We start from the raw sequence: 20,430 nt of genomic DNA on the forward strand, positions 1-20,430 counted from the left end.
TAGTGATAATATCTGCCCTTTGGACCATTAAAGCACTTCAGCTGAGCAGGATCCCAGTGTTTTTTTTCCTTGCTTGTGTGTTCTTTTAAAGAATGACTTCACAACCAATGGGACTGGGTATCACTAGACCCTTTTTCCTTCCCATGAGGAAAGAGACAGTGGTGATGTGACTGGCCCAAAACCTGTGGCAGAAATGGGACTAGAAATCAGGACTCTTGGCATCCCAGTCCTGTGCCTTAGCCACATACCACTGTTCTTCCCTGGACACAGCCTGAGTTTTGTTTCCCTGGCTTCTAAGTATAAGGGCCAGATCATCAGCTGGTGTAAGTCAACTTTGCTTCACTCATTTCAATGGAGAGGGACCAGTCTACATCAGCTGGGGCGCTGGCCCTAAAAAGTTTACTTCTGGTTTCCAAATGCTCCCAGGAAACAGAAGAAAGTAGAATAAAGCCAGGTATTAAAGGGGCGAGGGGCCCGGAGCACAGGGAAGAAGAGGAAGGAATGAAAAGTGTCCTTGCCATACCTGAAGTGACAATGGTTTCTGGAGAAGTTACTGCCATAGTGATGTTCCCCATTGCGGGCACTGTCTTTATGTCTTCTGAAGATGTTTGTGCAGCAGAATATGTGGTGCTGGGTGGACTGGAGGTGGACCCAGATGCAGGCACAGTTGTCCTCATGGTGCGGTTTTCATTGCCCAGCAAGCTGACAGTGGTGTTCGGAGGGAGCTCTGTGGCTTGCATGGTAGTAGGCCCAGGCGCCTTGGTAACTACGGTTGTTGAAGAGCTAGCGTTCAGACTGTTTGGACTAGTGCCCTTTCTGCCATCTGGTTCTGATGTAGGGGCTTTCGTGGAATGCATGGCAGAGGTGTGCTCTATGGACGGTGGCACTGGAAGCAATAAAGCACAAGATAACCTCCAATGTCCTTTTATTCCTTCCCCTCCCCAGCATTGGGGCAGCTGAACCTGGGAACACCAGATGGGACCAATTCTCCTCTGGCTTTACTTCAGTGTAACGCCATTGACTTCAGTCGAATAACACTGGTGTGAAAGGAGAATTAGGCCCTGCATCTCAACCGCAGGAGTTCAGTGACTGGTAGGTGTCTGATCCAGCTCCCGTTGAAATCCCTGGGAGTCTTTCCAGTGGCTTCAATGGGAGCTGGGTCTGGCTCTAGGCAACCAGGGATGTGTGACAATCTCAATCCTTCCCATTCATTCTCAGCCACAGATTATTTAAAAGGCAGGTTTTCAGTATTAAATGCAGCTGACCTCAGCTTTCATTTGACACAGCAAATGTTTGCACTGAGTTATCAGAGTCCAAATATAGTTTCACTTGGCACTGTGGGAGAATCTGAATGGAGGAAACGATGACCTCCCACTATATTCCCTATCATGGCAGTAAGATCAGTGGGGGGATATTGCCAACAGGAAGGCACAAAGGCCACCAATGTCCATCATCCACAACTGCAGGATTTTGGTCAGGTGGGATGTGCCCACTAAAAAATGCTTCAGGGCAAGGCAAAAAATGCCTCAGGGTTCCAGCCAGCACACTGTGGGGTAAAACTTCTGTCCTGCCCCCATCAGGCAATCAGGATTGTCCACCTGAATGGAATCAATGAACCAAGGATTAAAAAGAATTTGCATAAACCCTGCTGATACAGTATTTGTGTATTCCTAAAGCACCTATTACCTTGCATGCATCGGCAGTGATAGATGCATCCAGTGCACACACATTGACTCAATCTCAGGGTCTCTAAACACATACTAGACTTAGGGTCTGGAAAGGAAGAATTTTTCAGTGGGATCATTGGTAAGACTAGTTAATCAGCATATAGGGCTTGCTTAGCCTTGGGGAATTTGCAGTCGAACTTCACTTAATATAAACACACGGCACTGGTGCACAATAGGGCCTGCACCAATGTATCTTATCCCAGTAGATCACTGGGTATGTCGCACTAATGCAAGCCCCATCTTGCATCACATGTACACTTGAGATTTGCACTACTGTAGCGACATCAGTGCAAAACACACACAATCCCACAGTATGGAGATGGCTTTAGATACTGCAGTGATAAGGGCAATATAAGAGCAGATGTTTTAGACCGATATTATCCCCTGCCTTTGCTACCTTAACTATGAGCATGACTAATTAAAAAAACAAACAAAAAACACAATAAGTGAGGATCTTCGATGTTTGCAGGCCCAGCATTATCTTCTAGCAGACACCATATACTGATCATCTTCTACCATCTGCAACTCCTGTCAGACACTTCTTCATGGCAGGTAATTAAGGGGATGAGGGCAGTAAGTCACTAAGGATTTGAGGATCTCCTCATTCAATCCCGACTACTGTTTACAACCAGGAGAGGAAGCGATGAACATGTCTCACCTGAGGTAGTGATGTGCGCACCTAGACACGTCAGGCCACTTCCAAGCAAGAGGACAAAGAACCACGAATCCATGTTGACCTGGGGAAAAAAAGTGAACATGCTGTATTAGAAATCCTGTGGCACTTCCCCATATCAGCTCGATCACAGGGTGCATTACCAACCACTACTCACTCCCACATCCAGGAGGATAGAAGACTGAGAAGGAAAAGTCCTACTACTAAGGTTAGTTAGTCCATCTCTCCGCCCCATCACATGCAGGGTACAATTGTAGGATTTCACTCTACAGAATAGACTCAATGACTTTGTCCAATACAGTTATTGATAACACTTTGCTCTTATATAAAGCTTTTCCCTAGTAGATCTTAAACAGCTTGACAAAAGGAAATATCATTACCCCTATTTTACTAGAGGGGAAACTGAGGAACAGAGCGGTGTCTAAGGTCACCCTGCTGGCTAGCGAAGGAACAGAACCCAAGTCTCTTGAATCCTAGTCCAGTGTCCACTAAGGCTTTGGCTACACTTACCAGGTAGTTCGACGGCTGGAAATCGAAGTTCTGGGTTCGACTTATCGCGTCTAGTCTGGACGCGATAAGTCGAACCCGGAAGTGCTCGCCGTCGACTGCGGTACTCCAGCTCGGCGAGAGGAGTACCGCGGAGTCGACGGGGGAGCCTGCCTGCCGCGTGTGGACCAAGGTAAGTTCGAACTAAGGTACTTCGACTTCAGCTACGTTATTCACGTAGCTGAAGTTGCGTACCTTAGTTCGAATTGGGGGGGGGTAGTGTAGACCAAGCCTAAGTTACATGGCTTCTCACTGAGGCCTCTGAACTAGAGACTAGTAAATTAATCTAAAAGCACAATTCAGTTGGCTCACAGAAGTCAGAGATGGAGAGGACCTACTAGATCCCATTTAGTTCATCAGTTTCCATAGCAGGGTAATTCCCTGTAGTACATGCTTTTGGCATTTGTCCAGTTTAATTTTCAATGTCTCCTGGGACAAAGTTTCCACCGTTTTTCTTAACTGACCGTTCTACTGATTAAGCAATCTCATTGCCAGAGAAGGTTTTACTCTTGATGTTCAGCCTATTTTTTCCCTTCTCCTATGACATCTGTTCTCAATGTATTTATTTTACTCTGTTTCAATCTGGGCCCATCCCAAGCTCTGGGCACTCAGACAACACTGAAGTCATAAACACACTAGAAACAATGTCCAAAATACAAGGTCCTCCCAGCTCCACTCAAACTGGGACTCTCACACCACCCGGTACCACCCACTCAGCTCTTTTTCCCACAGAAAGCCTTGCAGAAATCAAGGGTCAACAAAACCAGTCTCTGCTGGACCAATGGGGGGATTTAGTTCTAGAGACAAGGACCCTTCATTGAAGTCACTCTGCTGCCAGCCCCTCCTGATTAAACAAGTAATCTGAACTACTCTGGTATCACACAGGGAAGATGATGTCTCTGCGACCTGGTCTGCCCTAATGAGAGCAAATCACTTAGAACACATTGCATCCACACACAAGAATGTTCCCCAAATGGCTTCATAACCAGTTAGAACAGCTAGCCTTTCAGTAGATTTAATAACTGGTTAAAGGTTAGCCAGTTCAGTCTGAAACAGTTTAGTGCCAGGGTGAACAGAGGCAAGCTGAAATAGTTCAACTGATGGTCTTGCAACGTCTCCCAGAATGCACTGCTTCTGGAAGCCAAGCCAGGAATTGTGGGATAGCTACCCAGAAAACATTACATCTGAAAGGGTTTAGGCTAGGTCTAATATGGATGCATTCAACTGGTTCAGGCATGGATAATGCAAATACACTGAACAGCTTGTGCTGAAACTGGTTTAGTACAACTGGTTTAATTCTCTATTGTAGGCAAGACCTCAAAAATTCTGAACCTAAACCTTTTAAGGCTTTTAGGGTTACAACCAACTCTTTCACACGTAACCGTAAACCAGTGCAGATCCTGGAGCACAGGTATAAAGCAAGAAGCATCATATGCTGAGTACAACTGTTCTAGTTATACCTTCTCCCTTGTCTGTACTGGGCTAGCTTGATTATCACTTCAAAAAATTTTTTTTTCTCTTAATTGGCCTCTCAGAGTTGGTAAGACAACTCCCATCTGTTCATGCTCTCTGTATGTGTGTATGTATATCTCCTCAATATATGTTCCACTCTATATGCATCCGAAGAAGTGGGCAGTAGCCCACGAAAGCTTATGCTCTAATAAATTTGTTAGTCTCTAAGGTGCCACAAGTACTCCTGTTCTTTTTGCGGATACAGACTAACACGGCTGCTACTCTGAAACGTCTCCCTTGAAGCATCTAGAAGAATCTAGAAGCATACAGATTCCCCAGGTTTACACCAAGACTATGCTAAACTATAGGATTTTAAATGCAAAAAACACACAGCAAAGCAATTTCATTCCAGAGCAGAGATGGTCCTAAGCCACATTGTTTGTATACAGATCCTAACTTTCCCAAACTTCTGAGGGCTGGGGGTTGGAGTGAGGCTTTTGTCTCAGGCTTCTCTGTACTTCAAAGGTTTGTGAATGTGAGCAAACTTCACCACAAACCATGCAAGCTTCCATTCTGCAAGGAAACCAAAAGCAGGAAAACCCCACCCGGTGTCAGGTTGCATCACAAAGACTTTTTTCATTACTGCCATCTCAAGCACAGCCATTTACTTTTCTCAGTCTGAATTACAAGTCTGTGACTGATCACAAGTAATGAAGACAGAGCGGAAGGAACACAGATTCAGAAATGTAGGGCTGGAAGGCACCTCAAGAAGTCATCTAGTCTAGCTCTCTGCGCTCAGGCCCCCGGACAAGTGTTTGTCCAACCCGTTCTTAAAAAGCCTCCAATGATGGGAATTCCACAACCTCCCTTGGAAACCTATTCCAGTATTTCACTATCCTTATAGTTAGAAAGTTTTTCCTAATATCTAACCTAAATCTCCCTGGCTGTAGAGGAAGCCCATTATTTCTTGTCCATATCTACTGAAGGTAGGACAACAATTGATCATAATCCTCTTTAGAACAATCCTTAACATATCTGAAGACTTATCAGGTTGCCCTTCATTCTCAAGACTAAACAGGCCCAGTTTTTAACCTTTCCTCATAGGTCAGGTTTTCTAAACTTTTATCATTTTTGCTGGTCTCCTTTGGATTCTCTCTAATTTGTTCACATTTCCTGAAGTGTGGCACCCAGAACTGGACAGAGTACATCCACTGAGGCCTCACCAGTGCTGGTTAGAGTGTGACAATTACCTCCCAATTCTCACATACACTCCTGTTAATACACTGCAAGATGATATTCGCCCTTTTTGCAACTGTATCAGTGTTGACTCCTATTCAATTTGTGATCCACTATAACCTCCTCCCCCCAATCCTTCTAAGTAGCTCTTTTGTCTAGCCAGTTATTCACATTTTGTAGTTATGCATTTGATTTTTCCTCCCTATGTGAAGTAAAGTGGAGTCGCATCATACGCGCATTTAACATACGTGATTTTAACTATATGCACTTGGCAAACCAAAAAAAACGAGAAAAACAACAATTTAAATACTGTACCTGTAGTGCAGGCAATTCCACCCGCCATGAACGTTTGACTATACGCGATTTTCGCCTTACGTGCTGACTATAGAACCTAAACCCCGCGTAAGATGCGACTCCCCTGTACTTTGCCCTTATCTTTATTGAATTTCATCTTGTTGAATTCAGACCAATTAGCCAATTTGTCATAGTCATTTTGAATTCTAATCCTATGCTCCAAAGTGCTTGAAACCCCTCCACAGCTTTGTTTCATCTCTAAATTTTATAAGCATAATCTCCACTCTGTTATCCAAGTCATTAATGAAAATATTTAATAGTACCAGACTCAGAACCAACCCTCACTGAACCCTACTAGATATGTCCTCCTAGTTGACAACGAACTATTGATAATTACTTTGAGTATGGTCGTTGTACCAGTTGTGCATCCACCCTATATTAATTTAATCTAGACCGCATTTCCCTAATTTGCTTATGAGAAGGTCATGTGGGACTGCGTCAAAAGCCTTACTAAAATCAAGATATGTCTACTGCTTCTCCCTATCCACTAGGCCAGTAACCCTGTCCAAGAAATAAGTTAGTCTGGTTTGATATGGCTTGTTGTTGACAAATCCATGTTGTGAAATTAGCCTCAACTTCACACCTCCACCCATACACTAGTGTGCCTCTCTGGAGAAGAGCACATACATGGCTGCTAAAATTCAACCTGGGTTTGGCCACAAAGGCAGACCCCACATGCCATAATCATTCAGCTGCTGGAAAATGAATTCTCCAAACACTTGTTAAGAGGTGCATGATTAAAGATCGGGGGCAGTCAAAAGGATCCCAGCAGGGCAACCTGTGAGCTCTGGAGTTTTCACAGATTACAAGGTATGTGGTTCCTCCACCAGATAATCTGATGAGATGCTTATTTCTGGCAAATAAGATAGGGAAGTCTCTCTCCTCTCCCCCACCTTTCATTTTTAACACACATTTGGGATTTACTCGCATATGCTAACACTGGATTTAGAGTAACATTTTGTACAAAGATGAACAGATGAGTCACTGTATCTGGGAGGCTTCCTATTCACACTGAAACAACACCCCTTAGTACTCACATGGGATTTCTGCTCTTCAAGTCTCTCTATGCAACCCATATCTCACTGATCAATGGAAAATGTGTATATTGCACCTCCCGCCACCACTTCTTATTTCAACAGAAAGAAATTTTGGACTGTTCCCATTTTCCATAAACTGGATACCTTCTCATTGCACGCCTAAGCATACTCCATGAAGGAACAATGGCATTATTTGCCCAACGTCACTCAGTAAGTCAGTGACAGAGCAGAAACAGAACCTATGGGTTCAGATTCTCAGTCTCTTGCTGCCAACAGCTCAGGTATGTGGGTGAATGTATAAAACTGGATATGTATCTTAAGGTATTATAGTCCTGCCTACCAATAGTATCTAAGCATCTTCCAAGTAAAATCAATAGCAGTAGCGAAGTTCCTAAGGAACTACACGGAGTCCCTAGCTCTTCTACCTGCCCTAAAACATCCTCATTTGGAGTTTGAATGAAGTCTGGTTGCAAACAATTACTTCCTCATTCTGATACTTCCTCTCTTGACAATATGCTATCAGATATAATCTTAACTACCACCACTTATGTAGGGGTTTTAATCCATAAATCTCAAAGGGCTTTACATATTATCACCATCTTATAGATGGGGAAACTGAGGTACAGAGAGGTGAAATTTTGTCCAAAGTCCCAACGAATCAGGAACAGAACCCAGGAGTCCTGAATCCAAGCATAATATCCTATCTACTGGATCAGGCAGCCTTCTCCTGTGGTAGAATGAGGTTCATAAGGCACTTGTCTTTTTCTTTTTGATTCCTCACTAACTGAAGACAGGAATGAAATCAGACTGCACAATGACAGCAAAGAGAATGCTCTCCATACATAGCCATTATCACTGTATTGATGAGGGCTACAGGCACTTACATCAAAGACACATACCAATTCCTGGAATGGCCCTGTGGGCAATTGCTAGAAAGGCCATTAAAAGACAAAATGATGCAAGTCCCGCCTTGCCTGTACAGCTGAGTTAGTTAGCTAACACAGCTCAGACATGGTTTAGGATTACATCAGTGGTAATGCAGCTGTATGCTTTAACAGCCCCCTTGACGTATGTTTAAAAAAAAAAAAGTTTGTTGAATCTCAAGCAGATTGCACAGGGAGGAGAAGGGTTCAGAAATGCTCAGATAGATCATTGAATAGAAGGCTTGGGAGCTGCTAATGTCATCAACTATCATTTGCCAAAGCTGTTTCATCACCTTAAAAAATGATCCACGGTGCAAAACAACAAAGAGCACCCCATGTAGTATGAGACCTTTGCAAGTCAGGCTTGTCCCTTAGAGGATCTCTCCCGTCCCTTTATTTAAATAAGTCCTTTTCCCAAATGCAGTATAAATAAATGACAGTGCTGTGCTGAGTTCTTAACAGAAAAGGCCTCATGCATCCTTCCCCAAAGCCAGAGCAATCTGAGCCTCCCCGCCCCCACTCCTCCTCCTGCTGCTGATTCGGAAACGGAGAGGAAATACTTGTAACGTTATCAACATAAACACAGCTCTTGGCTGGCTGCAACATCCTGTGTGCTTCACAGAAAAACGCCCTGACGTCATGTCTCTGGATCCACCAGAGAAAAAAGGACCCGACTGTAAGATGGCTTTCGCCAGACCTCCGCAATAAGTGTTAGCAAGACTGTGCAGGAGCAGGAGAGATGGGGAAAGCGACAGGGACTGCACCAGCTGAAAATCACTTCCAAAAGGTCAATGTTCTCAGCTTTGTAACGCGGCTTTAAAAATTTATTCTGAAATATTTCCATATTTACATTAGATAACAGCCATGTGCATTTAAAGAGCCAGACTCATGAATGGAGACTATGCAGGGAATACCAGATCCCCTACAGTGTTCTACAGTAAAGCTTACAATAGCACTACTGCAGTTTGAAGCTACAGAATACAGGGAGCGGTGGAGGGAAGTAGACACTGTTAAGATGACTGACATCCCTCAAAAATATCTTTGTGAGGCACCACATGGCTCAGATGAATGGTACAGGAAACAGAGTTGCTCAGCCATACGTCAGCAAATGAAATCCAGCCCAGGGACACTCCCTTTCTAGTATCTCCTATACATAACTCACACTGAGTTCCATAGCAATTACCCATAGCCTACAGGGGGAGAACAGAGCCCCTGGAAGTAGCGGTGATCACAGATTGCTACCACCAGACCCTTGTTTATTAGCATGGCACACGTGTCCATGCCATTATGGGAGGCAGCATGGTCTACTGAATAGGACACTGGCCCGAGAATTAGGAGACCTGGGTTCTACTCCCAGCTTTGCCCATTCTCCTAACCTACTGTGTGACTTTGGGTGAGTCACTGTTTCTCCTCCCACCCTTTGTCTGACTTGCCTATTTAGATTACAAGCTCTGTGGGGCAGGAAATTATTATGTTTGTACAGTGCCTAGCACAATGGGGCCCACATCTCAATTGGCTTTCGTAGGGTTACCATATATAAACATTTAAAAAAGAGGACACTCCACGGGGCCCCAACTCCACCCCTTCCCCGCCCTAACTCCGCCCCTTCCCCTGAGCGCCCCGCATTCCCCCTCCTCCCTCCCAGCCACGCAAAACAGCTGCCCGAGCGCTACCGGCTTCACGGCTTGCCAGGCAGCTCCTAGACCCTGTGCTCCCGGCTGGGCGCTTCCCCAGCGCAGCCGGAGCCCGGGAGGGGAAGCGCCTGGCCGGGGGCGCAGGGTCTGGAGGTCTGGGAGCTGCCCGGCAAACCGTGAAGCCGGTAGCGCTCGGGCAGCTCTGCTCTTCAGCTGCACAGAGCTGAGGTGTCTGGAGGGAGCTGCAGGCGGATTCCCCCGCGGCGGTGGCTGCTGCTGCCCTCCCTCAGACATCTCAGCTCTGTGCAGCTGAAGAGCCGAGCTGCCCGAGCACTACCGGGTTCATGGTTTGCCAGGCAGCCCCCAGACCTCCAGACCCTGCGCCCCCGGAGATGGTCAGCAGTTTGTAAAATGGGGCTTTGTATGAGGCAATTTTATTTCTCTCTCTCTCTCTCTGTTTCCTAATGCCGCACTGAAGCTCCAGAAGCCTTTGCACTTTGGATTTTACTATTATTTCTCATTAGAGAGGGATCTCTCCCTAAAAAAAAAAAACCAAAACAAAGTAGCAACCTTCTCACTGTCATAGAAGCAAGGGATTTTTGCAATTTTTCATTTTTATTTTAAATCCTATGGTGCATTTTTTGGGTACATTAATCCGGATTGACTAACTCCCTGTGTAGATCTCTGCAGCTTAGACTAAGCCTTTGATGTGTCACCAAACAGCATTTCCCCCCTCCTTACCATTTGCATTCCACAGTAAATAGAAAGGATGAGCAATCGCAACAATTACTGGCCCTTTCCTAAAGCTCACCTCATTTTATTTTTGCTTTTGTAGAAGCAGATCACTTCCATGCGAGTGACAGTAAATACAGCACATGCTACACGGAGAGGAAGGATGGGCTTGTGGTTAAGGCACCAGGCAGGAACTCAAGGAGATCTGGGTTCAATTTCTGGTTCTGCTACAAATTTCCTGAATGATCCTGGGCAAGTCACAATCTTTCTGTGCCTCTGTCCGCTATCTGTACAACAGCACTTCCTTTCTCTTGCCAAATGATATTGTAAGCTTCTTTGGCCCTATCTCATACTATGTGTACATATGGCACTTAATACAATGGGACCCTATTTCACCTGGATCTGTGAAAGCAACAGGAATTATTATTTACTTGTACTACCTTAACGCATAGCAACCCCAACTGAAGTCAGAATCCCATTGTGCTAGGCACTGTACGGACACATAGTAAAGTCCATCCCTGACCTGAGTAGCTTACACTATAAAAGGTAAGATGGACAAAAGGCCAGAGGGGGAACAGGCAAAAAGAGGCACAGAGACTAGTCCAAAGTCATAGAGCAGATGAGCAGCAGAGCAAAGTTTAGAACCCAGGTCTCTCAAATCTTCATCCAGTGTCCTAACCACTGGTCACACTGCCTCCCAATGACAATGCCTCCCAATAATAATAATACATAAGCATTACACAGTATAAAACTCCAGCTGCCAAGGGCCATGCCCTAAATGCAGAAAATTATCTTTAATGGGACCACGATTAGGGAAGGAATGTTGCTCCATGACTAGACCTGGGAATAAGAATGTTATTGTTCTCTCTAGCTCTGCCACAGGAAGTGACAACAGCCTTTGTCTCTGTTTCTCCAACTATAAATGGGCACGTCAATATTATTTGTTTATTCCCAAGATGCTGTGCAAGGTTTAATTAAATTCATTAATGTTTGTAAGGGCCTTTAAGACCACAGATGTAAGGCTCTCTGTGAGCTGAGGGGTGAAAACACACTCTATTTTGGGACCTTCAGAAGTATCCTTGCAGATAAATGCCAGTCTTCAGAGCCAGAGAAGCAGAGAATAGGGTCTGGGGGACACCGTTAACATCCTGCATTTTGTGGGACATTACTACACTGCACACTAAGTAGTACTGTAGGAGCCCCATCACAAGCTCCAGGCTCACTGGTCCTCCCTGAGGATCACTATCCAATAAGTGCTAATGCATACTTCAGTTTGACAAGTCAGTGTAATGAGAATGCCCAAGTAATCATTACATCAAGGTCACTGGTCACATCAGAGACCTCACTGAGTAGGAGGCAGAATCATCACAACATGGAAATGATGGGGAGACATGAAGCTATTCTGAGAGAACAGTATTTCTTGAGCCTTCTCTATGAGTGCAATCACAAAATGCATAGCATTAACAAATGAACCTCATAATAGCCTTGTGGGTAGGGAAATATTACTAGCCCATTTAACAGATGTGGAAATTGAGTGTCAGAAGTTCAGGACATTTAAAAACAAACAAATGGGGTTTTTGTTTAGGTGCCTAAATCTAGGCAGCCAAATCCATATTTAGGCCCATTAAGAGAAGTTTCAGAGTAACAGCCGTGTTAGTCTGTATCCGCAAAAAGAAGAACAGGAGTACTTGTGGCACCTTAGAGACTAACAAATTTATTAGAGCATAAGCTTTCGTGAACTACAGCCCACTTCTTCGGATGCATATAGAATGGAACATATAATGAGGAGATATATATACACACATACAGAGAGCATAAACAGGTGGGAGTTGTCTTACTAACTCTGAGAGGCCAATTAATTAAGAGAAAAAAAAAAAAAAAAAAAAAACTTTTGAAGTGATAATCAAGCTAGCCGAGTACAGACAGTGTGATAAGAAGTGTGAGAGTACTTACAAGGGGAGATAGTCAACGTTTGTAATGGCTCAGCCATTCCCAGTCCTTATTCAAACCGGAGTTAATTGTGTCTAGTTTGCATATCAATTCTAGCTCTGCAGTCTCTCTTTGGAGTCTGTTTTTGAAGTTTTTCTGTTGTAATATAGCCACCCGCAGGTCTGTCACTGAATGACCAGACAGGTTAAAGGTTAAATTCACGCAAAAGAATTAATGGACACAAATCTGACATCAGGAATCAAAATACTCAAAAACCAGTGGGAGAACACTTTAACCTGTCTGGTCATTCAGTGACAGACCTGCGGGTGGCTATATTACAACAGAAAAACTTCAAAAACAGACTCCAAAGAGAGACTGCAGAGCTAGAATTGATATGCAAACTAGACACAATTAACTCCGGTTTGAATAAGGACTGGGAATGGCTGAGCCATTACAAACGTTGACTATCTCCCCTTGTAAGTACTCTCACACTTCTTATCACACTGTCTGTACTCGGCTAGCTTGATTATCACTTCAAAAGTTTTTTTTTTTTTTTTTTTTTCTCTTAATTAATTGGCCTCTCAGAGTTAGTAAGACAACTCCCACCTGTTTATGCTCTCTGTATGTGTGTATATATATCTCCTCATTATATGTTCCATTCTATATGCATCCGAAGAAGTGGGCTGTAGTTCACGAAAGCTTATGCTCTAATAAATTTGTTAGTCTCTAAGGTGCCACAAGTACTCCTGTTCTTCTTTTTATTAAGAGAAGTGGCATTGAGGGTACTCAGGAACTTTGTAGACCCGGGACCTTTAACTCCTTGCACTGCCTTGATGTTAGGGCTATTAATTAGCCAGCTTTTACTCCATTTAAGATGACACACATTAAAGGGATTAAAAGCTGGTTCATGGATATGTCTCATAATGTAATTGTAAATGGGGAATCATCCTTGAACAGATCTGTTTCTAGTGGAGTCCCACAGTAATTGGTTCTTGTACTATTTAACATTTTCATTAATGATGTGGAAGAAAACAAAATAAATTTGTTTAAATTTATTTTGATAAATTTATTTTGATAAAATTGGCAGATTACACAAAAATTGGGGGAGTGGTAAATAATGAAGAGGACAGGGCACTGATACAGAGTTATCTGGATCTTTGGTAAGCTGGATGCAAGCAAACAATATGGGTTTTAATATGGCTGAACGTAAATATATGCATCTAGGAACAAAGAATGTAGGCCATACTTTCAGCACTGGAGGACTATATCCTGGGAAGCAGCAACTCTGAAAAAGTTTTGGGAGTTGTGGTGGATAATCAGTTGAGCTCCCAGTGCGATGCTGTGGTCAAAAGGGCTAATGCAATCTTGTAGGCATAAATAGGGGACTATCAAGCAAGAGTAAAGAGGTTATTTTACCCCAGCATTTGGCACAGATGCAATCTGCTGTGCCAAGTTTGGTGCCCACAATTCAAGAAGAATGTTGATTCACTGGAGAGGGTTCATAAAAAAGTCACAAGGATGATTAGAGGATCAAAAAAAATCTGCCTTATAGTAACAGACTCAAGGAGCTCAATCTATTTAGCTTACCAAAGAGAAGGTTCAGGGGCAACTTAATTACAGCATGGAAGTACAGGAAGTGCTGTTTTATCCAGCACGTTGGGAGGAATGGGGAGGTGCCAGTAAGTGAAAAATGACGGTTAACTAAAAGGGAGGGAGTTTGGGTGTAGGAGGGGGATTGCAGCACCAATCTAGGTAATTATACGGCCCCAATTACTATGCTGTAGTACTCAAGATCTTCCCTCTAAGGAGTGCCATATAACTGAGCAACCAATAAAGTTTAAGCATCACGATAGCCATCATGCCTCACCTTTAAAATAAAACTGTTAGAGGATACCGTGCACATTTGACATCTTTCAAATCTCATTACAGAAGCTAAGCTCCAATTAGAAGGCACTCTCTCATGTAAAGGATGCTTAATTGTGGCTCTTGACTACACTGAAATCTATGCTAAACACCGTTATGATAACAGGAAGAAGGCAGTTTGCCCCCTAGAACAGCTTTGTTAAGAAAGCACAGTGCACACAAGGAATAATAATTTACCTGATATAGAGCAGCAACCACTTGATAATTTCCTCCCTGTTGCCACAGCAACACTTCTGGTATACCAAAGATTGCTAATTACAAAACTGGGAAATCAGAGATTGCTAATTAAGATACATTTCAGTTCGCTCAAGGCTCCACATTAACTGCATTACAATTGTAAGCACAAGAAACGGCATGTCAGAAAACAACATTTATGTGTCATTATTACAGACTAAATTCAGGTCACTCCCAAGGAAACCATCTTTTGTGAGGATGCTTTTTAGTGGTAGTTGACCTGGACCATAAGAGCTCTCAAGCATTTTAATGTCTTTATTTCTTCTTCTATTTAAAAGAAAGTCAACATTTTTGGAGAAGCAGTGTCTTTCTCCTTTAAAAGATTTCAATATATAAGCAATAGCTAAGGACAGCATATGAAAGGGTGGTCTAGTGGAAAGGCACAGGACTAGTGAGACCTGGGCTCAACTCCCAGCTCATTCAAGACTTCGTGTGTGATCTTGGGCAAGTCACTTCATCTACCCATGCCTCAGTTCCCCAGCTGTAAAATGGGATACTACTTTGCAGAGGAGGTTGTGAGGGCTCATACACATAGCTATGAGGGCCATATAAGTAACTTGAAAGATACAAGTTCAGGTTTGTTACTAAACTACGTATTAGTCACTTGCAACTTCCCAGGGATATAACAGCTCCAAAACCACAAGGCACCTGCCATTTTAGCTAAAGGCCTTTGAGGGAGGCCAGGGCCTGAAAGCTTTTCCCTTTCCTAATATTTTCTTATTTAACTGCAAAGTAGTGTGGGCTATAGTTTGTATGCAAGACTTCATACAGAAGACAGTTGGTTGAGGACAGCGATGCTGCCAGGCATGAACATTTCACGTGCATGCTAGGAGTTCATTACTGGAATCTGGCAAATAGTGCCACAAATTAGTTAACTCTCACAGCTATGGGGATAGAGTTCCCAGTTACAATGCCTTATTTTTCCAAATCTCATTGGACTGCAAATATGATTAAAGCTGTCTGACATTTCCCCAGCACTGACTAAGTAACAGGAGGAGACAAATCCCACAAGAAACACCTGGAGGGGGTGGGTAGGGAGGGAGGGCTGATTGCTACCGCAAAGGAATTACAGAAAAGGTGAATAAATGAGTTCCCCAAACCTTAAAATTTTGTTAGAAATGACAGATCAGGCACTTCTCTGACCCCCTGTCAGCCCTGCCTAACACATGACAGCTGAGTTATATTCACTTGGGCCAAATTCTCCACTCACTCTCTATTTACACTAGTGTGAGTGAGTACAGAGTAAGAGACCCACTGTTCCAAACTAATCTAGAAGTCTGGCAATGAAAGAAGTCGCCCAAGTTTAATATTTAAAGTGAAAGGCAAACATGTAAAGGAGATGCATAGAGATCATAGCCGGATCACAGAGCGTGCTGAGTGTGTGCATACACCCACCCACCCAAATCTTTATACAGTATACACGGATCACTTCATCCATCCCTGAAATGCAGCTGTCTCTGGAGTGGATAGTGGCAACCATTTAACAGTGTACAGTAACATTACCCCAAGATCTAGATTGTAGCATTTATACCACTGCTCTACATGGGGTGGGTGGAGATGCACTGCTACAGGAGAAGTGCTACCAAAATGGTGCTTTAGGGAAGTATGATCTCTCCCAGGGCTGCACCATGTACACTGGATGGGGTGTGTGAGCAATCTATCCCAAGCTTTATAACACAACAGGTTGCTCCCCGGCGGGCTGGTGTGCAGGAGGGAGTTATGGCCCCATATCCCTCTTCCATTTCAGTAAGTTACTCCACAGGGAGAGCAGAAGCTAAGCAGTCCCATTATCCCCCAGAGCGCAGGGACCACAACGTGGGAAACCCTCACAAGAAGCAGCGAAGAATTCTTGTGTGCCATGCCCCCTACCTCATGTGTTAGCATGAGGGCCACTCAGATGTTGGTCCCAAATGTTTAGAACAAAAAGTGTGGGAGAATACTGTATCCAGCTGAAACTGCAGGGGGAGTTTTAGGCAAGTGTCATGTAACTAAATAAACTGGGACACACAGATGGAGCAGCGCATGAGAGCAATCTACAGAGACCCCAGAACAGGAGTCTGATGTCCTTATGCTGATTTTCTTCCACCGACAGAACATTAAATAGGACATCATTAAGCCTCTCTATCTGAAAACATTGCACCATTTTAGCTTATACCTGGAAACGTTGATTTGAAGCAGGTATTGTGAAGCAGGCGTAAACTGGGAAGCCAGATTGTCTAACACAGCCATGTGACACACCACTAAAAAAAAAAATACTGAAAGTGTGACAATCAGAAGAATTTCTAGGACAATGATCTTTGCTTCCGAGCCCCTGTTACCTGACATGGCTCAGGATCACAAAAGATTAACAAAACAGTCCCATGACAAGCTCAACACTCATGGACTCCAGTGGCTACTGTTAGACTGCATTTCATATCAATCACTTTTCAGGAGACCCTGCCCCAAGGCTGCCCAAATTTTCCCCATCTGAGAGGCATACTGGTAACTTGCTAGAAGCCGAAGGGATGAAGCTAGTTTGCATAGACATTGAACAGATCACTGGTGCCCTCAACTAGGACATAAAGATGCAGCCCACCAGAGACTGCACAAGGAGTTTGGATCAAGCTAGTGTATTACATGCTGAGATGCAGTCATCACGGGCGCTACTGGCTACAATGACTCCAGATCACAATCACCACCCTATCTTAAAAAATGCCCCGTCCCTGCGTATTAGATTAACAGAATAAAGTAAAGCGAGGAAAACTATACAGCACTACTGGCTGTATAACTGTGCTCTCACCGCTGGACAAACAGAGAGGACTTTAGACAGGGACCAAACGTTAAAGATGGGAACTGTTCTATGCCAGTGGTTGTCAGAATATCATCTAGCAAAGGACTCTGCAGGGCATCCACTCCCCCAGTTTGCTATCAGCAAACAAAAGGACTGTGTGCTTGTGTCCTGCTCTTAATTTCTAAAGCCCAGTCTCTCTGCCTGGATATGTGCAGTGGAGTCAGCTTTTGCAACATGCATCTGTTTTTCCCCAAAGGACAAAAGAGACTCAAACCTCCCCACCTTTTCTTTTTTCATGACTGGAACAACTGATTACAGTATGAGGGCTTTTTTTTTTTTAAATGACAGGTCTAGACAATGCTTCCCATTTACTGTGAAGGAAAAAAAAGTACTATGATGAGAAAGGGGGTAAAAACTGCCAGCCTCACTTTAACACAACAGGCATCTTTTAGAGATCTAAAGCCATGTGGAAATCTATTAAACCAACAGGAACTATTCAATTATCAGTTGACAATTAATCAATGGTGCGGTTATTGATTACTAATAATCCAATCAGCACTCAACCACTGATTGTAGTGGCACATCGGATTAATGACAATTAGGCTAATTAGTTAGTTAGTCTAGCTACTTCACATCAACTGGGGTGGGTTAAAGCAGAAATGGTGCAGTGCTTTCAGTGAGGCTATTGGGATACAGTAACAGGCTATGAATATATGAAGGGTGAAACACCCCAGAGGCTGTGGAATTTAGGATGGAAAAGGGGACAGATGTAGAAGTAACAGGATGAGATTAAGAAGAGGAATATGACAAAGCTTCCTGACAGCCAAATGTACTAGACTATGGAACAGTCTCCCAAGTGACGTGATGTGCAGGGAATAAAGCTGGAGGTTATAGCGGGAATTTACCTCTCCCTGATCTCTGTGATTACTCATATTATCTGCATATTGTCAACTGATTATGAATTCATTTGCTTTCTTCTTTCTTGAGTCAGGTGACATGACTCATGATGACAGAAAATGGAATCTGTCTGAGCAGCAGACCAAAGTATGCTGCATTGCTCTGCCAAGCAATCTGGGACATTTCATTCTGCCTCCTGCCCCATTATAAAGGTGAACTCTGAGAAAATTCAAGATAGGTTCAGAAAGATATAGAAGTTAGGGATGGAAACACTCTACAAGGTTGCCCAGCCCAGCACTCCTAATCAAGGCAAGATATACACCACAGAAAGAAGACAGAGCCAGGGCTTTGGAGGGGAGCCCGGAGCTGGAGCGTGGAGCAGCTCCGGAGAAGTGGGGCTGCAGGTTTTTGCCTGGACCTGGAGCGGAGCCGGAGCCCAGCTCCAAAGCCCTGGACAGAGCAGACTAGACTCCTCAATTTTCCTTCTGTGGCTCATCTCCCACTTAACTAGTTTCCCCATTAATCGCCTCTCCCCTGCTCAAGAGACAGCTACACTAAAGCACGAGACCTGCAACCTCATTCAAGAGCACAGCAATGGTTTGGAGTGACCAGTAGGAGACAATGGGACAAGCAATGCTTTTTCCACACGCCTACCCTCCGAGGCTAAGACCAGCACCTCTTATCCTTATCCTCCCAGAATTACAACTTGGGAAAAGCCTATTCACACATACAAATCATCTTTCTCATGCAGCTCATCTTTCTGCCAATGCAGGATTGTGACCCTGAACTCAGACTAGGAAACAATCCTATTCTCTGGCAACCTGAGACAGCCAAATATGAAATTTAAGTATTTAGGGCCAAATTGTCCTTTTTCAAGCATTTGCATGAAGTGGAAGGACAAAATTAGAATGAAAACCACAGTGAATTTTTACACAGAGTTACTGATGTACGGTCCCCTTTCACATGATATATGGAATCACGGTCCTATAGGAAACATTTATTAGAGAAAACAGCTTCACTGTAGATCTAAGCAGGCAGGCTTTCAGACTAACCCGGGTCTCATTTCACCACCCAATCTGAGCAAGGTGCAAAGGTAAATGTTCAGCATGACAGATATTGCAACCACACAGGGTATTTCGAGGGACTTTATTGTACGAAATTTATGAATATTCTGTGTCTTGTGTGTTCGGGATTGTATTCCCCTCCATTACCACAGTACCTTCAGGGACTAAAAACTGTAGGGGTGATTACTGCAGTCCCTGGCATGGTACACAGCTCCAGAGAAGTACCACCCCATTTTGATTCAGCAAACTGATGTGACCTTTTGTCCAACGGAAGACCCAATCCTGCCGAAAGGCTGGAAAGATGGGAATTTGTCAGGGTCTCCATAGGACTGACTGGTAAAGCATTTAGATCCTGTTATTGTTTTATATTTTTTCTGTATGCTTTTGTCCTTAATGTACTCTGCTTTGGAAGAGTTATTTGGTTGTTGTGAAATTGTGTCAATGACCTTTTAGAGAAAAAGCAAAGAGTAGGGCTGGACATATGTCAAACCTGCTTGGGGAGAATCACAGTGAGTACAAGGGCACTGCAGGTTAAAACCCTGGGTCAGGAGGGAGCAGGATGCACATCCCTTCCCAGAAAGAGGTGACTTCTAGAGCCCTGAGAGGGCATTCCTGGAGCAGACCGCAGGGAAAGGGCAAAGGTGCAGTTGCCTTGAAACCGTGACAATCAGCTCAGAGGGTGAAAAGCAAGTTAAAACAATTTTTTTGTCAGTTAACCTATATAAGATGCAACAAAATTCCTGGATCTTTGTGCCAGATTCTGAATTCATTTACCCTTATATAAAAGTCTGGAATAACCACACTGACTTCAAAGTACCTGCAGTGCCACCGACTTCAAGAAAAACCACAAGTACTCAGAAGTTCTGAAAAAAAACTAATTGCTTATTTAAATGCCTACAATATGAATTCAGATGACTAACTTTAAGCACCCACATTTGAAAATACTGCCAATAAGTCATACCCTGTTTCCACCTACCACCAAGAAAGCCGAGTTTAACTGTGATGTTTTCAATTAGGACTTCTACATCAGCCTTTCAACTGTTCAAGGCATAGTAACAAATAGTGATTCCCACAATAGAATAAAGATATGAAGGGACTCAAAACAGAAAACTGTTGCTAAGGTTTACAACCAGTGATTTTTGGCACAGCTCAACCGATGAGTATTTCAATTTCGCCACATGTTAAAAATGTGATACAACTGGGACTCAAAAGGGAAACAAATGCCCGTCATTCTATTCTGCAGTATTTCTTCCACAAGGATGTCATTTAAAACTGTAATCTTTTGTTACAAGCTTTAAA

At 43.6% G+C, this 20,430-nt stretch overlaps 1 protein-coding gene across 1 annotated transcript in view; it reads right to left on the reverse strand.

Annotated features, from left to right (window-relative positions):
• The window catches only part of PTPRA (protein tyrosine phosphatase receptor type A), a 245,300-nt gene that overhangs the window by 67,042 nt on the left and 157,828 nt on the right, over window positions 1–20,430 (reverse strand). The window contains exons 4-5 of the mRNA XM_054028788.1: window positions 2,386–2,464; window positions 524–886 (exon numbers count right to left, since the gene is read on the reverse strand). Coding sequence (XP_053884763.1) covers window positions 524–886; window positions 2,386–2,464 — 442 coding nt within the window. The remainder of the gene's footprint in view (window positions 1–523; window positions 887–2,385; window positions 2,465–20,430) is intronic.

This window comes from Malaclemys terrapin, chromosome 5 (genome assembly GCF_027887155.1).
Source record: "Malaclemys terrapin pileata isolate rMalTer1 chromosome 5, rMalTer1.hap1, whole genome shotgun sequence".
NCBI lineage: Eukaryota > Metazoa > Chordata > Testudines > Emydidae > Malaclemys > Malaclemys terrapin.